Source organism: Vulpes lagopus, chromosome 19, assembly GCF_018345385.1.
Source record: "Vulpes lagopus strain Blue_001 chromosome 19, ASM1834538v1, whole genome shotgun sequence".
Lineage (NCBI taxonomy): Eukaryota > Metazoa > Chordata > Mammalia > Carnivora > Canidae > Vulpes > Vulpes lagopus.
In genome coordinates, this window is record NC_054842.1 from 10,838,246 (window position 1) to 10,860,293 (window position 22,048).

Genomic DNA, 22,048 nt, shown 5'->3' on the forward strand with positions numbered 1-22,048 from the left:
CCTTACCAATATAAACATGATTAAAAGTTTGTTGTATGTATTATATATCGTATTCTTACCATAAAGTAAGCTACGGGAAAGAAAATGTGAAGAAAATCAGAAGAGGAAACACATTTATTACAGTACTGTACTATAAAAAAATCCATGTATACAAGAAACAAGTGTTGGCAAGGATGTGGAGAAAAAGGAACCCCCTTGCGCTGTTGGTGGAAATGCAAACTGGTATAGCCACTGTGGAAAGCAGTATGGAGTTTCCTCAAAAAATTAAAAATAGAACTACCATATGATCTAGTAATTCCAGTACTGGGTGTTTACCCAAAGAATACAGAAATACAAATTTGAGAAGATATATGCACCCCTATGTTTATAGCAGCATTATTTACAATAGCCAAACTATGGAAGCAGACCAAGTGTCCATTGATAGATACTGGATAAAGATGTAGTCTATATATATAATGGAATATTATTCAGCCCTAAAAAGAATGAAATCTTGCCATCTGCAACAACATGGAGAGTTAAAGAGCATAATGCTAGGTGAAATAAGTCAGAGAACGATATACCATATGATCTCACTCATGTGGAATTTGAAAAAACAAATGAGCAAAGGGAAAAAAAAAAAGACAAACCAAGGAACACTCTTTACCGTAGAAAACAAACTGATCGTTATCAGAATGGGGGGTGGGGATGGGTGAAATTGGAGGTGAGGATTAAAGAGTACATGCATCATGATTAAAAAAAAAATCATATATAAGTGGACCATGCAGTTCCAATCCTTGTTGTTCAAGGGTCAACTGTATATTCTTAGCAGTGGGTATTAATCTTTTCAATCTTTGCCAGTTGGATAAGCAAAAAAGAAATTAGTTTCAATTATATGTGTATATTTATTGCTTGTTTTCTATTTTTCCTTTGAAACGATGGTTCCTGCTCTTCCTCTTTCTTAATAATTTTCCTTAGTTCTTTGCATACTAATGTCTTTAATCATATTCACCTGTCTTGTGATCAGCATGTCATTTTTTAAATGACTTTGAATGCAGTGGGTTTTTTGCGTAGAATTTAAACTAAATCTTATGTACACAAATGATCCTTCTGGTTTCAGAGTTTCAAGTCATGCTTATATTTGGCTTCTTACCATTGTTTATTTCTGTATATACTGCCCTTGCTAATATATCTTGTTTTATCTCATTGCTTTATTTCCTACATGTAAATATTTGATGATGAATGTAGGTTTAATTTTAATATAGTGAAATAAAAATAGATGAAAACAGGATAAAAGAAATTTTTTTAGAAGATAAGCCCACCTAATACATAATCCTGCCTCCCGTTACTTGAAGTATTACCCCTTTCATTTATTAAATTACCATATTCTATCTTGGTGTTGTCTGATCACAGTACTCTCTTAGCCATTCATATCCCAAATACACAGATCTTTAATTGCTGTGGCTGTTGATTTATAATGTATTTTAGTATCTGATAGTTATTTCAGTCTTTTTTTTTATTATTATCTTTATACTTCAATTCCAGATGAACTTAAGAATCATTCATTTTCACTGCTGAAGAAATCTGAGAATTTGGGGGGGGGTACATTAAATTTGTAAACTAAGTAAGAGAAAACCAACAGTGTCTTTGTATAATACAAAAGTTTACCTCTTGTGTGTACTTTGTTTTTATAGCTGCTTTTATGAATGAGATCTTTTTGCGATTATGTTTTACTAATCTCTTTGTATAAAGGAATTTGTGTATAATGGCCCCTTTTATTAAAAACTTAGCCTAACCATTTTCTGTGCAGCCTTATCACATTGTAACTTAAAACGAGTGTAAAAGGGGTCTCTAGAGTCTTAACAGAGAACGTCCTCAAGTTTAAAAGTATTTAGCTAATCATCATTTTTGTGAACTGGAGAAAAATAGGATTTTCAGTAATGGGAACAGACCCTCCTGCAGAGCTTATAGTCTTTAGCCTTCTAAAATAGACTCGTAGCCTGTTTAAGCTTTTGTGACTGCTGCCTCTTTAAGGAAACAGGAATATTTATTTTATTCTCATCTTTGAGACTTGAGTTTGTAAGGTTTATTAGCTAGTTTAACAAAAGTATACATGAAATACTTGTGTCTTTTTTTGGACAGTTAATTGAAAAGATTAAAGTACAAAGATTTATTTTAAAATCATATTTGGAGTTTATCTGAAATGCCAGTAAGAGCTATTTCCCCATTTTATTTTCAATCAGCTATTTTTGCTATGCAGAATATGTTAAATGTTACATTTAACAAACAGCCATGTAATCATGGTGACTCAGATTAAGAGAACCTACGTAATTTTGCTGTATTTATTTGATTAAAAAAAAAATGCTGAAAAGTTGAAGCCATCTTTAATACCCTTCCTTCCTGATTTCCTTTGCACCCAGGTATTAAAAAGCTAGCATGTCACCTTTGTACTTTTACTGCATAAACAGTATTAAACATTTTGTTTCTTTAACTTAGCTGACATAAAATTATATTTGGTAACTATAAAAATGTGTGTGTAGGTAAAGGCTATTTCTTATGTACTTTGAAATAACTGTTTTAAAATATCTTTTTTGGTTGTCTATATTAATATGGGCTGGAGAAAAACTATCTGCTTTTTGTAGTAGTGATTTGTTCTTAGAGTGGATAAAGTGAAAGTGTGTTTTGAAACATTTTCTTTTTTTCTAAAGGATCAGGACTATTTTAGGATTGTTACTGATCAAAGATGCTGTGTGAAGCTCCTCATTGGTGAGATTGAGCATATATTAGAAGTGCAAAAGAAATTACCATAGTTGAATTATTTTAAATAGTAAAGTCATATTATCAGACACAAGAGGCCTAAATATGCTATCAATGATTATTCAAGGAGTTTCTTACATACAAGGTATACATGTACTCTATAAAAATGTAAAAGAACTACATTAAGAATGTGGCAAGTCAGAAAGGCTACATGTTGGCAAATTAAAAAAATTAAGCATTTAACTTCAGAATTTAGAACTTTCTAGGTGGGGTGGGGTGTACATTAGATGGTTGGATGTGGCTATTACAGACTATCCTGAGGTAATGGTTGATGCTGCTCACATCTTGGTAGGCTGGCCACTCATAGAGGGCCTTCTGTGAAAATTGCCTGCTTATGCTCCATCAGTATTATGGAGCTATGTATCAAATGCCTTGTAAGTTCTTTAACTTTTAACCCAGTAGTTGGAGCAATCCTAATGTGGAAGAGAAGTGCAAGAAACTAAGAGAATCATTTATATGGAAACATGTTTGTTCAGCATTGTTTGAATAGCAAACTAAATGGGGGAGGACAAACTTAAATGTTCAAGAATGGGAGATATGGTTAAATTACAGTACAGATACATTATACAGTGCAGATGAAAATATTTTAAGGGTCTAAAATACTAGGAGTTTCCTATGTTTATATTGAAAGTATATCTAATAGTAAGTTTAGTAAAATACTGAATTTACCAGAATGTCATTAACCGTGAGTATCATTATTATGGGAATGACAAAAACATTACTTTATGCTAAATGTATATATTACTTTATAAGTAGGGTAGAGAATAGAGAAGACCATAAAATGAAGAAAAGAGATCATTTGAGAAATGTCTTAATTTTCCTAGTCACAGGCAGTTCATATTTTTTCTCATAGCCATTTTTACACCTATGTATTTAAAGATACTACAAAGGGCATTAATGTTAGGACTTTTGGAGGAGCAAAAGTGGCATTGAAACTTTGTTTTTTATTGGCTGGTGTAGGAAGACTCCTCTCCTCTCTGAATACACAAAGACATAGCTGAGGAGTAAAAGTAGGAAGGAAATTAGAGTTGAGTTGTGATTTAGAAGTGTTAGTGATGAATGAAAAGTGCCCAAACAGGAAGATTTGAGATTATACATTTTTTAACGGGCAAGGTTTTAGTAGTGACAGTTAATAAAAATGTTTATGTATGTGCTTTTAGATTTACAAAGCAAGTTTTACTTAGAACTGTTTTTAATCCCTGAGGATTAAAATAAATTAAATTTATCATGCTCCTGAATAGAGTTGTGCTTTCTTACTTGAAAACAGTTAGTGATTGGCTTTGGTTCTTCTAGTACAGGATATTGGAAAATGAATTGTTGGTATGAACTGCCAGTATAAAACTGAGGCTTTATAATAGATCTGCTTTATTATTTTTTTTTAAAGATTTATTTATTTGTGAGAGACCTACAGAGAGAGAGAGAGAGAGAGAGAGAGAGAAGCAGAGACAGAAGCAGGCAGAGACATGAGCAGGCTCCCGTCAGGGAACCCGATATGGGACTCGATCCTGGATTCTGGATCCTGGGATCATGCCCTGAGCCAAAGGCAGACACTCAACCACTGAGCCACCCAGGCATCCCTGCTTTATTTTTACATAGCAAAGTCACTCCTAGTTAGTAATACTTGAATTTTGTGACATATAAGGTAATATAATTTGTCCTAATGGAAACTGGAGAAGTAAACTTTGGTGTAAAACATGTATCATGTCAAGAATTCTCACATAGACTGACAGAAGGCTGTTTCAAGTACACTAGGTGAAGTAGAGGCTCCAGTTCACTCCTTGTGAAATTGAGTAGCAGCTAGTAAGGCTAGTCTTTTATAAAAATGGTGTTTGCAAGAAACACCATCCTTTTTGTAGCCACGTAATGAATGAATTATGTAATTAACTTTATAATTATTCTGTAGGAGGGCACAAATATTACATATTATTAATGGTCATTGAGGTGATGTGAGTGTTCATTAGATAATTGTGTGTACTTTCCTGCATATTTGAATTTTTTCCTAATGAAAAAGAAAAACCTAGAATGTTTAAGTAGTCATATTAGAAAAGCTGAAGGAAAAATTACTCAAAAGTAATACTTTGAATAAAGATATGGATCAGGTTGAACTTTTCACCTAAATAGAAATTATTATTATATATAGAGGATATATATTTTTTCTATCCCATATCTTGTTAAACCTTTATAGATTTTTAAATAAAAAAAAAAGCTATTTTTGAGGTAACTGGAAAGAATACATGTTTAAATAACAAAAAGAAAAAGGAAGGATGTATGTATCCATTACCTCACTAAATTGGATAAATGGGCAATCCTGATCACCCTCTTTATTTGTAAAAGCACCACTTGGTGGGGATAAAGCTGGCAAGACCCAGAGGATTCTAATGTAGTTTGTACTTAGTGATCACTTGTATCTAGGAACATTTAGTACATCATGATTTGTTAGCATCTTCCCCCCCTTTATCTTAAGTTTGTATGTAATGGACTTCTCCCCATTTTTGTTTCCCCTAATTCTTTCTGAAATGCCTATTAGGTGGAGCTTTGATCCCCTAGATCAATCATCTTGTTTCTTTTTATATTGAGCATCTTTCTCCTTTATGCTCTAGGAGTTTTTTTTCTCAACTTTGGTTATCTAGTGAACTTTTATTATCGCCAGTCTTTTTGAGGGTAATTGAAACGAATGTTTTCCTTCCCCACCCTTACTCCTATTTTAAAGTTCTGTGTTACTCTGGAGTCAGTTTTTCTGTTGGTTTTTCTTGAACTTTTTCCTTTGATTTTGAAGGTTTTCCTGATGTATTTGGTAAGCCTTGGTTAATTGGGAGCTCTAGGAGGGTGTGGTGGAGAGGAGCCAGCCCTTGAGCTGAAAGTGCTGTCCATAGGAAGAATGAAGAAGGCTTTCTTTTTGGGCAAGATTCTGGCCTACTTCTCTTTGGATAGTATATTCAATTTCTAAAGAAATTTCTAAAGTGAATAGTTCTCATATTTTTGGTAAGTTGGATTTGTCTGCAGAATAATGTGGGAGTGAGTTGGTATATACTGTTAATTATGTAGATCCCCATTTTCCTTCCTGCTTATTTCTATTTCTCAACCTGTTGGAATGACACTTGGCTTCCCTCACTACATAGAATTGTAGTGAAGAGCAAGAATAATTTTTATGTATGCTCCATAAATTTTAAAGTACTATAAAAATAATAGTATTTACAAGACCCCAACATATAAATTGATATCGTAAGTTTGGAATAGGAACTTGCTTTTTTTCCATTGAATCATTATAAATTATGGTCAAAATATATAGGTCAGTCCCCATAAACAGATTTTACCCAGTAACATGGTTAAATGTCTTGTCTTTACATCAACAAGGAGACAATACTATAATTTTTTTTTTCCTTAAAGCCATATTCACTTGAATCTTGAACAATGTAGCAGTTAGGGGCACGACCCCTGCACAGTCTGAAATCTGCATGTAACTTTTTACTTGCCCAAAACTTAACTGATAGCTGTTGACCAGAAGCCTTACCAATAACATAAACAATTGATTAATGCATATTTTGTATGTATATCATAGTGACTGGTTTCTGAGCCCGGTGGCATTAGCCAAAGGAGGAGCCCAATGTAGAACATATTTTTAAGTCGCCTTTCCGGGAAATATACCTGGGAGCTGGAGTGGAGCACTCAGTTTCCAGAGAGGTGGAAAAATAAAATAAAAGCTAAAATGCAGCTTCAGTGAGTAGAGAACATGGGTATTTCTTAAAGTGTGGTCTGTAGAAATCTTCATTAAAAATTTAGGTTTCTATGCCTCACTCTAGTCCTGTTGAATCAAAACATTAAACACATAATCCCACTTGGTATCTTAAAAGATTCTTATGGACAGGAATCACCTTTATTATTTTCTGACCTTCATTTTGTCATGTAAAAAAAGATCATCAGTTGTGTTTCTACTGTGGACACTAAACAATTCCTATCCACAACTCTTGTTATCTTTACATGTCAAGTGACCTTTGTGGCTATAAAAATCTAGTACCGCAAGAGCAATTTTAGGAATAATTAACACATGCTTCCTTTACGTAGAGCAAGTAGGACTTCAGAGTGTAGTTTCCAACTTCTTTAAACATTTAAACTCCTTTTTACATGGATAGAGTACTCACTTCATGCTTAAATATTTTAGTCCATATCTTTACATATTGGTAAACCAATGTGTTAAGTTGTAGTGCAAGATAAACTTGTTTACGGGAATACTTTGTGATAAAGGAAATGTTATTATTAGGAATATCTGGTGGTTGTGAGCCATTAAACACAGTTCTCATTTGCAAGTAGTTTCCTATGTGATTCAGTGTTTTCCTATTACACAGTGAGGCCAAAATGTAAACATAGATGCTAGGATTTACATCTATATAAATTATGTATTTATATATATAGTACTTTTGTAATGTATATATTTTTTGTAATGATCAAAACAGCATTCTGGTCAGTAATAGTTGTATTTATAATACATCATTGCTATAAATTTGAACTAGACAGATTTTACTAAAAGGGTGATTATTGTGTTGCAGATTTACATTTGAAAGGTAATTTTAGTCAGTAAAAGATCTCAAACCCAGTGTTCTTTTTTTTTTTTTTTTAAATTTTTTTTTTTATTTATTTATGATAGTCACACAGAAAGCAAGAGAGAGGCAGAGACACAGGCAGAGGGAGAAGCAGGCTCCATGCACCGGGAGCCTGACGTGGGATTCGATCCTGGGTCTCCGGGATCGCGCCCTGGGCCAAAGGCAGGCGCCAAACCGCTGCGCCACCCAGGGATCCCTCAAACCCAGTGTTCTGATCCAGTCAGCAAAACCTGTTTTGTATTTTAGATGTCTTTGTATTGTATCAGGAAAGAAAAACCATTAGTGAAAATCTAGTGTTTTTTTAAATTCCATGTCCAGTCTCACCAGAAAGATCTCTGAATTTTTCAGTGAAAGAAGTTAAAAAGAGAGGGGAGAGGTCTTTCGGGAATTCGAGGAGTTGAATTTGAATAGTTTTTTCCTACCTTGGCTTTCACTATAAATTTTCTTCATCCTCAACAATAATTAAGCTTTCTGACATCCTGAATAACTGTAATTTGTATTTCTACCTAAAAAGAGGTGTTTACTAAAAGAGGTTCAGCAGTGGTGGAGCTGTGGGGAGTGTATTAAGGAGACCATGGAGTCTGGCTTTCACTCTCACATGGTAGAGGGGGATTTGGGGGCTTTTCGTGGATATAATCCATGATGTTTAGCAGGTCATCCTAGTGACTTAAAAGTACTAAAAACAAACTAATTTTAAATCCTAATGACCTGATTAACTCTTTTAGGGTATCTGAAGCACACCATACAACGGTTTTGAAAATCCTGTGTGGGCAATGGCTACCCAAGGTTTGTATCAAAAATCTTTAATCTGAATCGGGGCTCTGCTTCATTGCCATTAACCCAGTCTGGCTCAGATCCCCCTGCTTTACTCTCTCCCTGCTTACTTGTCAGGCTACCTTTTGCTCCATTTTCTGCTCACTCCTCCTAATGGCTTGGTGAAATAGCAAACAAGCCACCAGCAGGAATCTAGTCTGGATGACTGCTTCTGGAGCCTGGATGCAGTACCATTCTTCCACTAATTCAGTGAGTAACTGTTAGGTGGTCCCTTAAGAGTATAGATATTTCATCACTGAGCTAATCCTGGCTATCGTTGTTTATTCTTGGCTGACTTTCAGATTTGACTATTTCTAACAATATTTCAATGGGTCATCACAGATATTTTAATGAATATAACATCTCCATGGTGGTAATGCTAATACTGTTTGATTTTTATAGCTGATTTGATGGAGCTGGACATGGCCATGGAGCCAGACAGAAAAGCAGCTGTTAGTCACTGGCAGCAACAGTCTTACCTGGATTCTGGAATCCATTCTGGTGCCACTACCACAGCTCCTTCTCTCAGTGGTAAAGGCAATCCCGAGGAAGAAGATGTGGATACCACCCAAGTCCTGTATGAGTGGGAACAGGGCTTTTCTCAGTCCTTCACTCAAGAACAAGTAGCTGGTAAGTATTTTATTGCCTTAATAAAAGTTAGAAGGCAATTTTAAGAATGATTCTTGAAAAAGTTAGTATGTAATAGCTTAAATAAAATGGTGTGGTAAAGAAAACATGGAGTGATTGTGATGTTACCTTTACCACTTAGGATAGCACAAATTCAGGTGAATGCTGAATTATGAACAGTGAGTGTTGAATTTATTTTTTCCAGATATTGATGGTCAGTATGCAATGACTCGAGCTCAGAGGGTGCGGGCTGCTATGTTCCCTGAGACATTAGATGAAGGCATGCAGATCCCATCTACACAGTTCGATGCTGCTCATCCTACTAATGTCCAGCGTTTGGCTGAACCGTCACAGATGCTGAAACATGCAGTTGTAAATTTGATTAACTATCAAGATGATGCAGAACTTGCCACACGTGCAATCCCTGAACTGACAAAACTGCTAAATGATGAGGACCAGGTAAGTAAGGACATGGCTACTTTTAATCTGCTTTAAAGGAAACTCAAGGAGCCTCAGAATGTTTATCCAGTATCAGTATTTGAAAATCATAATTCTGTCTCTTAATTCCTGTACATTATAGGTGGTGGTTAATAAGGCTGCAGTTATGGTCCATCAGCTTTCTAAAAAGGAAGCTTCCAGACACGCCATCATGCGTTCTCCTCAGATGGTGTCTGCTATTGTACGCACCATGCAGAATACAAATGATGTGGAAACAGCTCGCTGTACTGCTGGGACCTTGCACAATCTTTCTCATCATCGTGAGGGCTTGCTGGCCATCTTTAAGTCTGGGGGCATTCCTGCCCTGGTGAAGATGCTTGGGTAAGAAAACATGGTTAGGATGCTTGAAGCTAAGGAGGAGAAGGGTGCCATCACAGCCTTTCTGATGAGGCTTTTTTTTTCTTCCCAGTTCACCAGTGGATTCTGTATTATTTTATGCCATTACAACTCTCCACAACCTTTTATTACATCAAGAAGGAGCTAAAATGGCAGTACGTTTAGCCGGTGGACTGCAGAAAATGGTTGCCTTGCTCAACAAAACAAATGTTAAATTCTTGGCTATTACAACAGACTGCCTTCAGATTTTAGCTTACGGGAATCAAGAAAGCAAGGTAAAAGAATTTTTCTGAGTATGGCTCATGGAGCATTGGGGAATCCAGTGTCATGTCCTTCTGTGGACTCTTGCACATTCTTTGTATGCCTCACCCTTTGTGTGTATCCTAGAAAAAAAGCTGGACATCTCTTTTTCTTTAAATATTTGTTTATATAAGGCTAGGTGATAAGGATACAGTGGGCATACTTAGAGCTTTCATACTTAGGTGGAAGATAGGCACTAATTAGAGATAATAACCTAATTATTATTTAATTCATGTATCTGGAAGAAGTAGAGGGGCTGTGTGATAGCATATACGTGAACTACACCCTGCTTTGGAGGTTTAGAGAGACCAGTGGAAGGAAGTGATAGTGGAGTTCAGTTCACAAGGATGAGGAAAGACTGACTAGGTGAAGGTCAGAGAGAGGAAGTGACACCTTTGAAAGTCCTACTGAGAGAGGAGAGGGATGAATTTACAGAGTAAAGAAGAGGAAAGGTTTGAGATGGGAGTATTGAGATTAGCAGGGCAGGTCCTTCAGGGCCTTGTAGAATATGTTTTAAAAAAGTAATGGAAAGCAGTTCAGTATCAGCAGAGGCATGAAGTGAGGAGATTTATTTTTAGAAAATCAGGATAGTTGGGAAGTAGGGGTCTGCGGGAAAGTAAAGGGCAAGAATGAGTATTTTATGATACTTCATTTTAAGTAGGTGAATAATGATTAGGAAAAGCCAAGAGCCAAATCATTAGGAGTTCTAAGCACCTGTTCTGGCTCAAATTTTCAAGAAATCTGCTTTGATATACCATTAATATGTGGACAATACTGTTGCATACAAACATGGTTTCTGTTTGTTTCTTTTGTTCTGATCAGTGTGAGAGGAAGAATATTGGGGAAAAGTTGAGATATTCTTGGGAGTACTGGGATGCCTGAATTTGAGTGGAATGGTGTAAGAGGGGCTAAACGTCCCAGTATGGGAATCTGGGGTAATGGGGTTCAGGGATATATTTAGGTCAATGGCAAGCTGGCTGAAATTCTTGTATGATAAAAATGGGTTGGTAGTGTGGCTTTTCTTGGGCATATGGTGAATATTCCAAGACTAACAATATTATATACACATCTTTTTAGCTGATCATTCTGGCTAGTGGTGGACCTCAAGCTTTAGTAAATATAATGAGGACCTACACTTATGAGAAACTTCTGTGGACCACAAGCAGAGTATTGAAGGTGCTGTCTGTGTGCTCTAGTAATAAACCAGCTATTGTAGAAGCAGGTAAGTGTTCTGAGTGTCATGTGTACAGCATATTATAGTTCTAATTAGATTACTTGTCTTAGGAAAAGGGTAATATAACTTGACTTAATGGGCTGAAACTGAATAGAACCAGTTTGCAGCCAAGATCACATTCAAAATATATGTGCTACTTGACACCTTGCATTGGTGCTGTTTAAGCCTCATTTAGATAGAGTTCTTGTTAGCCATCAAAAATGATGGCTGATTACTTGGCACTCTATGTTGTGTGCATGTTAGTAGCAGAGGAAAGGAGTAGGTGGACCAACCAGGGCCTTTTGTTTTTTTATCATAAAGATACTCTTTAGCTATCTAGCATCAGTTCTTTCTTAACCCACTTAATAGTATTTACCTGGACTCTGAAACCAAGTTTCATATCAAAATTGGAAGAGGAGAAATATGAAAGCATTTATTAGAAGAAAATACTGGGAATAAAGTGTAGGGTTGGTAACACCTATTTTTCTCACTTGTCTGGAATAATTTGAGAATTTGTGGGAGAGAGGGGCATTATGATTACCCAGGATAGCAGCTGGCACTGAGACAGGTGTGGCTGCATTCATATTCAATAAGGGGATGAAATTCTGCCAGCTATTCCAGAAATACGAGGAGTGCTTGCAGAAAAATGCAGAGTTTTGGATTTAATTGGAATCCTTGGAGTGAAGTGATAAAGTCAGTAGGTAGCTGGAAATGTGTATGGAACTGGGGACCTAGGTGTCTCCATTTTAAGAAGTTAGCTAGGTTATTCTGCTGTTCATTTGTGTGTTCTGAAGACATTCAGCACCTGTGTTTCAAGCACTGGAATAAGCACGTGGTCTGCATTGGCTAACCAAGCAGATAGGGCCCCTGCATTTATTCTTCCATTCTGTGAGAGTGACAAAAATATGTAAAAGATGGGGCCATTACAACCAAGAATGAATTCTGTAGGGGAGAAAGGAACAGCAAATACGGATACAGAATTAACAGGGAGGGAGGAAGCAGGGAGCTTCCCTGAGAAGGGGATGTACAGTGGGATTGCTGGATGAGAAAGCACTTGTTAGTTATATGAGAAGTGGGGATTAGATGCCTTCCAGGCAGAGAAAAACGTGTGCTATGTCCTAAAGGTAAAAAAGAGCCTGTTGATCTCTAAGTGCTAAAGAGGAAGAGTGTGTAACTAGAATTTAATGAGTAATGAGTAAGTAGCCCAGAATGAGGTTGATGGGCTAGGCAAGGACCATATTTGCAGGACTTTCTAGGCCTGTAAGATGTTCATTCCTGCCGTATTTCAGCTTTAGAACCACAGATGTAGAATATTTAGTTCAGTTTGTAGTGTCAGGTGGGATCCAAATTCTAAAGGGTTCCTTAATGTTATGCTAAAAAATGTGGCCTTTGTTTTATAGAAGATGAGAAGTTACTAATGATGGTTAAGCAGTGGCACAGCATCAGCATCACAGTGGGGTGTTTGGAATATTAATACTAACAATATATGACAGTTTGAATGATCAAAGGCAAGGAAGACCAGGCCACCTAGATGTGTTATAGGCTTCTAGGAATTAAGCAGTTTGGTATTAAAAGTACACAGCAAAAGGATGACTTTTTTGAGATTTCTGAAAGAACCCATAGAGTATACTAACTTAGGGGCTTAACAGTACAACCAGAAGTGGTTTATGGTAGGGAGAACATTGGTACCGTGAAGATACAAATGGAACTACCAGGATAGGTTGGTTAATATTTGGAATAAGGTAATTTAAGATGTGAAAATATTCAGAGTGACTATAAAATGCAGGGCAAGACTAGGCTAGAAATTTGGGAGTTGACCTGTCAGTGTAGGTGGGAAGAGGGTGTGTGCCTCAGAGGCATCTGCACGGGACTCTTATCTTAACCTTAGGCATGCTGAATCACTGTATGTGTTTTTAAAGTCTATGGGCTATTCTGATAAGCAGTTTGGGGTTGAGATCATCCACCCTGTTAGAGTGAATAGTAAAGGGAGGGAATGAAATCTGTGAGGGGAAAGAAGGTTGAGGGGAATCTAGTCATTTAACGAATGTTGAGCATTAGCCTTATGCAGGTCCCTGTGTTAGTAGCTGGAGGTGCTATGAGGAAGGAACCAGATAGGGATGATCCTTGTCTTGTAGAAGAGGTAGACTTAATTTTAAAACAGACTGAAAAAGGGGTACCTGACTGGCTCAGTTGGTAGAGCATGCGACTCTTCATCTCCAGGTTCATGAGTTCAAGCCCCACGTTGTCTGTGGAGCCTACTTAAGATTAAAATAATAATAAGATAAAAAATAAAACAGACCTGAAAAGATGAACAGGGAGACAAGGAAAGTATCTCACTACATTCAGAAGTGATTTCGTAGGAGAGAGATGGGTGAAGTTAACCCATTATGTGGGGAATTAGGCTTCCATTTAGACTTCTCAATCAATATAAAGGTCTTTCCTTAGGGTCCTAAACCTTCCTGACACGTGTTTTGGAGTCAGCATCTTTCATGTAATCCTTGGTAATAAGTGTTCCCATGCCTTGTTGAGTTGGTCTTACATAGTTTCCTCAGGACTTTGCTGCTTTGCTCAGATGTCACTTTCACACTGAGGTGCCCTCATTACACTACTTGAAATTGTAGCCCCCACCCTCTTGTGTTGTTTTTTTTTTCCATAGCACTTAACATCATCTGGCATACTATGGAGTTTCAGTTTATTAACTGTATTTGTTTATTGTCTGCCTCCAGCTAGACTGTGAGCTCCACGAGAGTGGGGACCTTAGAATATTTTGCACATTGGTACAGCTCCAACTCAAAACAGGGCCTGGTATTGGTCAATATTTTTGAGATGATTGAATGGATGAAAGGAAATAATACGAATATTACCTAAGGAGGACAGTGGAGATAACGAAGGCTTTTTCCACATAGGGAGGAACAGTACTCGATAAGTTGTCACTAGTTGAGGTGAATTAGAAAAGAAAGGGAAACTGAGCAACAGCCTAACAAATAAAGGACTTAGATGGAGGGGGTAAACTTTGGCAGTAATGAGGGACACTCTCTAAGACTAGAGAGGACAGTGCTGATAGGACTTGCCAGCTAATGGCCATCACCTTAGATCTTTTTTCATATCTTAGGTGGAATGCAGGCTTTAGGGCTTCACCTGACAGATCCAAGTCAACGTCTTGTTCAGAATTGTCTTTGGACTCTAAGGAATCTATCAGATGCTGCAACTAAACAGGTAAATTCTGAGTATGCCAGTGCCTTGGTGATAGAATTAAGATGAATATGTACTGAGCATTTGTTTTTATGTCCATAGGAAGGGATGGAAGGTCTTCTTGGGACTCTTGTTCAGCTTCTGGGCTCAGATGATATAAATGTGGTCACGTGTGCAGCTGGAATTCTTTCTAATCTCACTTGCAATAATTATAAGAACAAGATGATGGTCTGCCAAGTGGGTGGTATAGAGGCTCTTGTGCGTACTGTCCTTCGTGCTGGTGACAGGGAGGACATTACTGAGCCTGCCATCTGTGCTCTTCGTCATCTGACCAGCCGACACCAGGAAGCAGAGATGGCCCAGAATGCTGTTCGCCTTCACTATGGACTGCCAGTTGTGGTTAAACTCCTACACCCACCATCCCATTGGCCTCTAATAAAGGTAAACTGTCAATCAAAAATAGGTTGCAGAATTGAAAATGATCCACCTCTAGCTATTGGATGGCTGTCTAGGCATAAGGGATTGGCAAGTACGAATCCTATTCCTTAGTAAATAGGAAGTATGGCTGGGGTGGGGTTCTGAAGTATTTTTAAAGTCTGTGCTACTTTTAGGTGAAACCAGTAGTGTGGTGGGAATTTTAGGCTAAGAAGATGATTTTGTTGAGTTACATGCCCATCCTTTATTCTTCTTATCTACAGGCTACCGTTGGATTGATTCGAAATCTTGCCCTTTGTCCAGCAAATCATGCACCTCTGCGTGAGCAGGGTGCCATTCCACGACTAGTTCAGTTGCTGGTTCGTGCCCATCAGGATACCCAGCGCCGTACATCTATGGGTGGAACACAGCAGCAGTTTGTGGTAGGTAAATCTGAATAGTGACACCTGGCTATTTAAAAGGAATGCATAAATTCATAGGATCCTGAATTCTTTGGTCATTGGTTCCCTCCATCTTCCTGCCTGCAGGGCTATTTGCTAATGATTTAAAAAAAAAAAATTACTTGTCTCTGTAGCTGCAGAAAAGATAAAGGAATAATGTGGCTCTTAGTGATGTTGATTTTGACCTCTCTGTTACATCATCAGTCTTACAAAGAAAGCATGGGTGTTACGTACTGCTGTGGGGTTAGGCACTTCATACAGTGTTTTCATCTAATCCATACAGAGGTTCACCTTCTTAGGAAGTAGCAGAACCATAATTTGAATCCAAGTCCATCTGATTTCAGAGCCCTTATTCCCCATTAGAACACGAATTTTGCCTGTAAGTATGTAACACACTTTTTTACTATGTCTTCCAGAAATGGTTTAAACCATTTTCACAGACCTAAGGATACTAATAAATTTCAAGAATAAGTAGCATTTCTGGAATCTACCCAGATTGATAATCTCAGCCTAAAGTTTTGATGTCAGCTTTGCAGTCTTTAAAAAGCATCGTTACAAGTATCTAAAGAGAAATTTATTCCTTAGAATTTATTTTTGAAGATTCAGGTCTTCAAAGAGTTTTCTCTTATTTAATTAGGTTACTTTAGAAAACAGGAGCCTACCAGAACAGATTTTGGGCATCTCCTATTGCTAGTTATGTGTATGCCCTCATCATAGGGCTTTGCCTTTCTCTATTTGTTCCTTTTGGTATTGGCCTGTCTCCAGGAGGTGGCTTACAAGAATGCAAAAGATACCTTTTATTTTCAGTCTTTTGTCTAGGAAGAAAGGAGTATTTGTGTCTTTATAAAAATCAAGTTTTGTGTCTTTATGAAAATCAAAAAGCCACTAGAAGCAGAATCATAACCTTTTTCAAAACTCAGGAACAGGGAAAACGGATAGTACCTACATTTTGCAAAAACTAACTTCCTTCTCTCGTGTAGACTACCCGTCAGATAGTTTTGGAGGTTGTGAGGAGTGGGTCTTCCACTTGACAGCTCAATAGAATTTTAGTGGTTGGTGATAAAACTTTCCTTGACTTGCACCCAATACACATAGATATACAAAAATAGAGGGAACATATGGAAGAAAAGCATTTGTCAGTCTGTGCATTAATTTCCCATCCTTGTGTATCTTATATATATACTTTTTACCTAAAGTGGTTTGTGTCTTGACTGTAAGAAAGTTATCTTTGGGATTCTGAGCATTTCAAAGCTGTATTTCCTGTGTGCAGTATGGGTGTGGGGGAGGGGTGCAGCTTGAAATCAGTGCCATCATGAGCCCCCCCGCCCATGTCCATAATGTTCAGTCATGGAATCCTCTTTCATTCCTAAACCATTTGCAAATTCTGAGGGAATCTTGGGTGTATAATGTGAATAACTAGTTTAGGTAATGTTACTCCAAAAGAAAACCTTTTCATTTATTGACTTTAGAGAAGAGAATACCCTATTTGTTAACCATGTTTCTTTTGGTAGGAGGGGGTCCGTATGGAAGAAATTGTTGAAGGTTGTACTGGAGCCCTTCATATCCTAGCTCGGGATGTTCACAACCGAATCGTAATCAGAGGACTAAATACCATTCCATTGTTTGTGCAGGTATGTTGATTTCATGTGAAGTGTTGTAGATTTTATGAGTCTATAAATAAAATTTCAGGATTTTAATGAAAAGCAAAATTTCAGAAAATTAGGGACCAAGTTAAGGGCAGTTTTTCATCTATCTCCATTGATAATGACAACACTCTGCTCATATGCCCCCTGCCAATGAATGACAAATGGAATCTCTGTAGTGTTTGCTCTTTTTGTTGAGTACATTTAATTTTATGAAAAGTCCCTTTGTTTTTCTGGGGCAGTAGGAGAAGCATTGGGACTAGAGCCTGAAGAAGGAGGATACGTCATAGTCTGCTTTTGGGGTACTGAGTTTTGGAGCTAGGAGAGCTGATATGGGTTGCCAGAGACAGGCCTCCAGCCACTTCCTGTTTTGCCAAATCCAAGCTCAACTAAAACTGAAGAAAGGGTTTGTAGCCAAAAATGGTCTAGAAAAGCTGTGTTCAAGAGCATCAAATACCTGAGAACATAAAGTTCGAGAACATGATTTAATGCAAGTACTATAAATGCCTTGTTTTCTCTGAATTGGGAATGTTTGCACCATAATGGGGTGCTTGCTGTGTTTCTTCCTTAGATTTAATTAGGTTTTGTTTGTGTTTTTCTCCTTAGCTGCTTTATTCTCCCATTGAAAATATCCAAAGAGTAGCTGCAGGGGTCCTCTGTGAACTTGCTCAGGACAAGGAGGCTGCAGAAGCCATTGAAGCGGAGGGAGCCACAGCTCCTCTGACAGAGTTACTTCACTCTAGGAACGAAGGTGTAGGTAAGTAGAAGAGCCAGAACCTTTAACTCATATATACAGGAAAGCCTCAGCTTTTCCTCAGGGGCTTTTTTTCCTGTCCTCTTCCAGCAACATATGCAGCTGCTGTTTTGTTCCGAATGTCTGAGGACAAGCCACAGGATTACAAGAAACGGCTTTCGGTTGAGCTGACCAGTTCTCTCTTCAGAACGGAGCCAATGGCTTGGAATGAGGTAGGCCATATGGACATGTTTATTTGGTAGCATGTGGTTTCCCCTCCGAATGCTCGCACACATTTATTTGCATTGTGTCCCTGGCTTGAATATCTGTCCTTTCTGCTACTTTAGCAGCCGCTGTGAGAAAGAACCACAGCTTTATTTAAAATAAAAAAAAAAAAAATTATTTATTCATGAGAGACACAGAGAGCAAGAGAGAAAGAGAGAGAGGCAGAGACACAGGCAAAGGGAGAAGCAGGCTCCATGCAGGGATCCCAACGGGGGGCTCGATCCTGGGTCTCCAGGATCACGCCCTGGGCCGAAGGCGGCGCTAAACCGCTGGGCCACCAGGGCTGCCCAGAACCACAGCTTTAAACAGCTATTCAGAATAAATAATGCTGCTTAACATTAGAATTTGTGAGGGACATGGGTGAAAAAAGTATCCGCTTTCTCTTTCTAAAGAGATGCTTTTCCAAAAGGGAAATATGTTTCCTTTTAAGGAAAGAGGCACTCTATTCTGTTAGCTGGAGGTCAATTTATTGATATGGTCTCTTTAAATTTTCAGTTTTTCATCTACTTTTCTATTTGAAATTCTGTGAATTTGTCTTCAGTATTTGTCCTCAGTACAGAATTGTTCTTGAGGCACACCTAGGTGGCTCAGTAGTTGAGCATCTGCCTTCAGCTCAGGGCATGATCCTAGGGTCCTGGTATCAAGTCCTGCATCAGGCTTCTCGCAGGGAGCCCACTTCTCCCTCTGCCTATGTCTCTGCCTCTCTCTCTGTGTCTCTCATGAATAAATATTAAAAAGAATTGTTCTTGAAACATTAGAACCACGCTGAAAGTTCATTCAGTTATGCTACATAGTCATACAGTGGATTATATTAATGGAAAGAGATCCTGTAGATTGTTAGGTGAAAAAGAAAAGCAGATTGCCAAACAGTGAGTAATGTGTTAATTGGGTTTTTAATGGGCAGTGTTAACATGTTCCAGCTTGGGCTGTGTACTTCCCCAAACCTGTTCCTCTCCCAGTCTACCCATCAAGTTGCTCAGGCTTAAAGTCTTCTTTCATAGAACATATCCTGTTTGTCAGCAACTCCTGTTGGAGAGAGACACCTTGCCTGTTTTGTTGACTATTACATTTGTTGAAAGAATAAGTTAGTGAATATTTTTAATACTGTGTATAATGACAAAACATGTTGCTCTGGGTATCAGGAGTTAATCTTTGAGGGGTGGAGTTTGAAGTATTTCTGTGAGTTCTTTGTTCCCTCTGTAATCTGAAAATAAGTTTGTTTTCAGAATGTTAGAGAGTATACTTGAGAATTTTCATTTTTGTTTTGTTTCCTTACCTTGTACCTGTTTATCTAGACTGCTGATCTTGGACTTGATATTGGTGCCCAGGGAGAACCCCTTGGATATCGCCAGGATGGTATGTGTCTCAGATTTCTTGATTAATTCCAGGTCAAGCCCAAGCTCCCAAAGCTTTATCAGAAGAGCTGCTTTGCTCATCTGGGAAACCAGTGTTGGCAGGAGAGTAGTGGCAGCAGTTAAAGGCACGTCTGAAATTCCAGAGTCAGCAGCAGTAGCTCTTGTGGAGCCTAGGGAATTCTGGGCCGCACACTGAGCTGGCAGCAGGATCACACCAACAAATACGAGTCATGACTACGGGGCTTCTGCAGCTTAGGATATTACAAGTTGCCTTTGTGTTCCCTTTTTTGGTCAGATATGCTGTAATATCTGTGCCTGCAGCCCACCCAGGAAGTGAGAGGATGGGGAACTCAGGCCCAGGCTCAGATCTGGGTTGGGTCTACACAGTTCTATTATCAGGGTGTTACGAAAAGCTCATTCAACTCTGGGTAATAGAGATGGAGCAGGGGGTAGACCGTGAACAAATGCAACTGTTCCCCTTATGTTTATAATCTCATGTGGGTTTTCCTGCTGCAGCTCATAGAGCTGTCTTATGTGACAGATACATAAATGTCAACCCTTAATGTAAAGGTTTCATTGGAAACAGCAGCTTGAATTTTCTTAGTACTTTTCTGTCACTGGACTTTGTAACAGATAGATTACATCTGTCAGACCGCCTTGCTTTTTCTTTCATCTCTTGCCCATGACTTGTTGATCCCTGAGCATCATACACACAGTAGACTGCTTGCTGCCCTTCCTCAGGGATTTTGTTTCTCTACCTAAGCAAACACAGAATGTTCAGTGGTAAAATGGATGGTGTGGTTAGAACCTACAGATCTGCCTCTGATGGAAACAGACTTTGTATAGCCTCGTGGGTGGCCTGGCACTGAGTAATGACTTGGTTGAAGAAGGCTAGAAAGGCCTGCTTTCTGAGACAAGTTCACTGCCGTTGAGGGCCCACACCTCAGTGGTAACTTTATATGTCTTTCTCTTCTTTCCCTCTGTCCTTTGACCCTTTTGTTGCCACCCCGACTCTTCTAGATCCCAGCTATCGTTCTTTTCACTCTGGTGGATATGGCCAGGATGCCTTGGGTATGGACCCCATGATGGAGCATGAGATGGGTGGCCACCACCCTGGTGCTGACTATCCAGTTGATGGGCTGCCAGATCTGGGGCATGCCCAGGACCTCATGGATGGGCTGCCTCCAGGCGACAGCAATCAGCTGGCCTGGTTTGATACTGACCTGTAAATCATCCTTTAGGTAAGAAGTTAAAAAAAGCCAGTTTGGGTAAAATACTTTTACTCTGCCTACAGAACTTCAGAGAGACTTGGTTGGTAGGGTGGGAGTGGTTTAGGCCTATTTGTAAATCTGCCACCAAAACAGATACGTACTTTGAAAGGAGATGTCTTAGAACATTTGAATGTTCTCAGATTTCTGGTTGTTAAGTGGTCATGTGTGGAAGTTATTAACTTTAATGTTTTTTGCCACAGCTTTTGCAACTTAATACTCAAATGAGTAACATTTGCTGTTTTAAACATTAATAGCAGCCTTTCTCTCTTTATACAGCTGTATTGTCTGAACTTGCATTGTGATTGGCCTGTAGAGTTGCTGAGAGGGCTCGAGGGGTGGGCTGGTATCTCAGAAAGTGCCTGACACACTAACCAAGCTGAGTTTCCTATGGGAACAATTGAAGTAAACTTTTTGTTCTGGTCCTTTTTGGTCGAGGAGTAACAATACAAATGGATTTTGGGAGTGACTCAAGAAGTGAAGAATGCACAAGAATGGATCACAGGATATGGAATTTATCAAACTCTAGCCTTGCTTGTTAAATTTTTTTTTAAATATCTGTAATGGTACTGACTTTGCTTGCTTTGAAGTAGCTCTTTAATTTTTTTGCAGTAACTGTTAGTTTTTTAAGTCTCTCGTAGTGTTAAGTTATAGTGAATACTGCTACAGCAATTTCTAATTTTTAAGAATTGAGTAATGGTGTAGAACACTAATTCATAATCACTCTAATTGTAATCTGAATAAAGTGTAACATTGTGTAGCCTTTTTGTATAAAATAGACAAATAGAAATGGTCCAATTAGTTTCCTTTTTAATATGCTTAAAATAAGCAGGTGGATCTATTTCATGTTTTTGATCAAAAACTTTATTTGGGATATGTATGGGTAGGGTAAATCAGTAAGAGGTGTTATTTGGAACCTTGTTTTGGACAGTTTACCATTTGCCTTTTATCCCAAAGTTGTTGTAACCTGCTGTGATACGATGCTTCAAGAGAAAATGCGGTTATAAAAATGGTTCAGAATTAAACTTTTAATTCATTCGATTGTGTCACCTTTTTCTCCTTTTCATTAAATGGTTTGTGAGGATACTTCATTTATTCAGCTTTATCCTGAGGAAAACACACAGAGTGAAAAAGTTGAAGTTGTAATGAGAGAGAGCCCCTTACCTCTAGATGGGATTGTTTGCCAACTTTAACAGTGAGTCCTGGGTTAAATTGCACCAGAAACCTCAATTCATAGGCATGTAATGTGGTCTTTGGGCTACGTAGAACCCAGCTGAAAGCCAGATAGGCTTCCCCCACTTCAGACACCATCAGAAGGTACCTTTCCATTAAGGTAATAATGAAGAATTATAACTACCTGGATTTGGATTTCAAGCACCTTCACATAAATGTGACTTATTTGGAGAGGGGAATTCCTTCAGCTTCACTTGGAACTGAAAACTAAGATGGTTTAAGTGATGTTTATCTTGAACATAATCAGAGACCAGAATGAGCCTTCTTCTACCTGTCTGCCAGGTAA

At 38.3% G+C, this 22,048-nt stretch overlaps 1 protein-coding gene across 3 annotated transcripts in view; it reads left to right on the forward strand.

The window, feature by feature from the left end:
• The window catches only part of CTNNB1 (catenin beta 1), a 39,904-nt gene extending 18,336 nt beyond the window's left edge, over positions 1–21,568 (forward strand). Inside the window, exons 2-16 of one of the 3 annotated variants that reach the window (XM_041734029.1) lie at positions 8,117–8,177; positions 8,607–8,834; positions 9,037–9,290; positions 9,412–9,650; positions 9,739–9,940; positions 11,043–11,187; positions 14,291–14,394; positions 14,473–14,811; positions 15,069–15,227; positions 16,757–16,876; positions 17,495–17,645; positions 17,733–17,854; positions 19,202–19,262; positions 20,282–20,502; positions 20,809–21,568. In XM_041734029.1, the coding sequence (XP_041589963.1) occupies positions 8,165–8,177; positions 8,607–8,834; positions 9,037–9,290; positions 9,412–9,650; positions 9,739–9,940; positions 11,043–11,187; positions 14,291–14,394; positions 14,473–14,811; positions 15,069–15,227; positions 16,757–16,876; positions 17,495–17,645; positions 17,733–17,854; positions 19,202–19,262; positions 20,282–20,490 (2,346 nt within the window). In that variant the 5' untranslated portion in view covers positions 8,117–8,164 and the 3' untranslated portion in view covers positions 20,491–20,502; positions 20,809–21,568. Of the gene's footprint in view, positions 1–8,116; positions 8,178–8,606; positions 8,835–9,036; positions 9,291–9,411; positions 9,651–9,738; positions 9,941–11,042; positions 11,188–14,290; positions 14,395–14,472; positions 14,812–15,068; positions 15,228–16,756; positions 16,877–17,494; positions 17,646–17,732; positions 17,855–19,201; positions 19,263–20,281 lie in introns of all 3 variants that reach the window. The other 2 variants (XM_041734030.1, XM_041734028.1) reach the window with 2 other exon arrangements.
• The last annotated feature ends 480 nt before the right edge of the window (positions 21,569–22,048 follow it).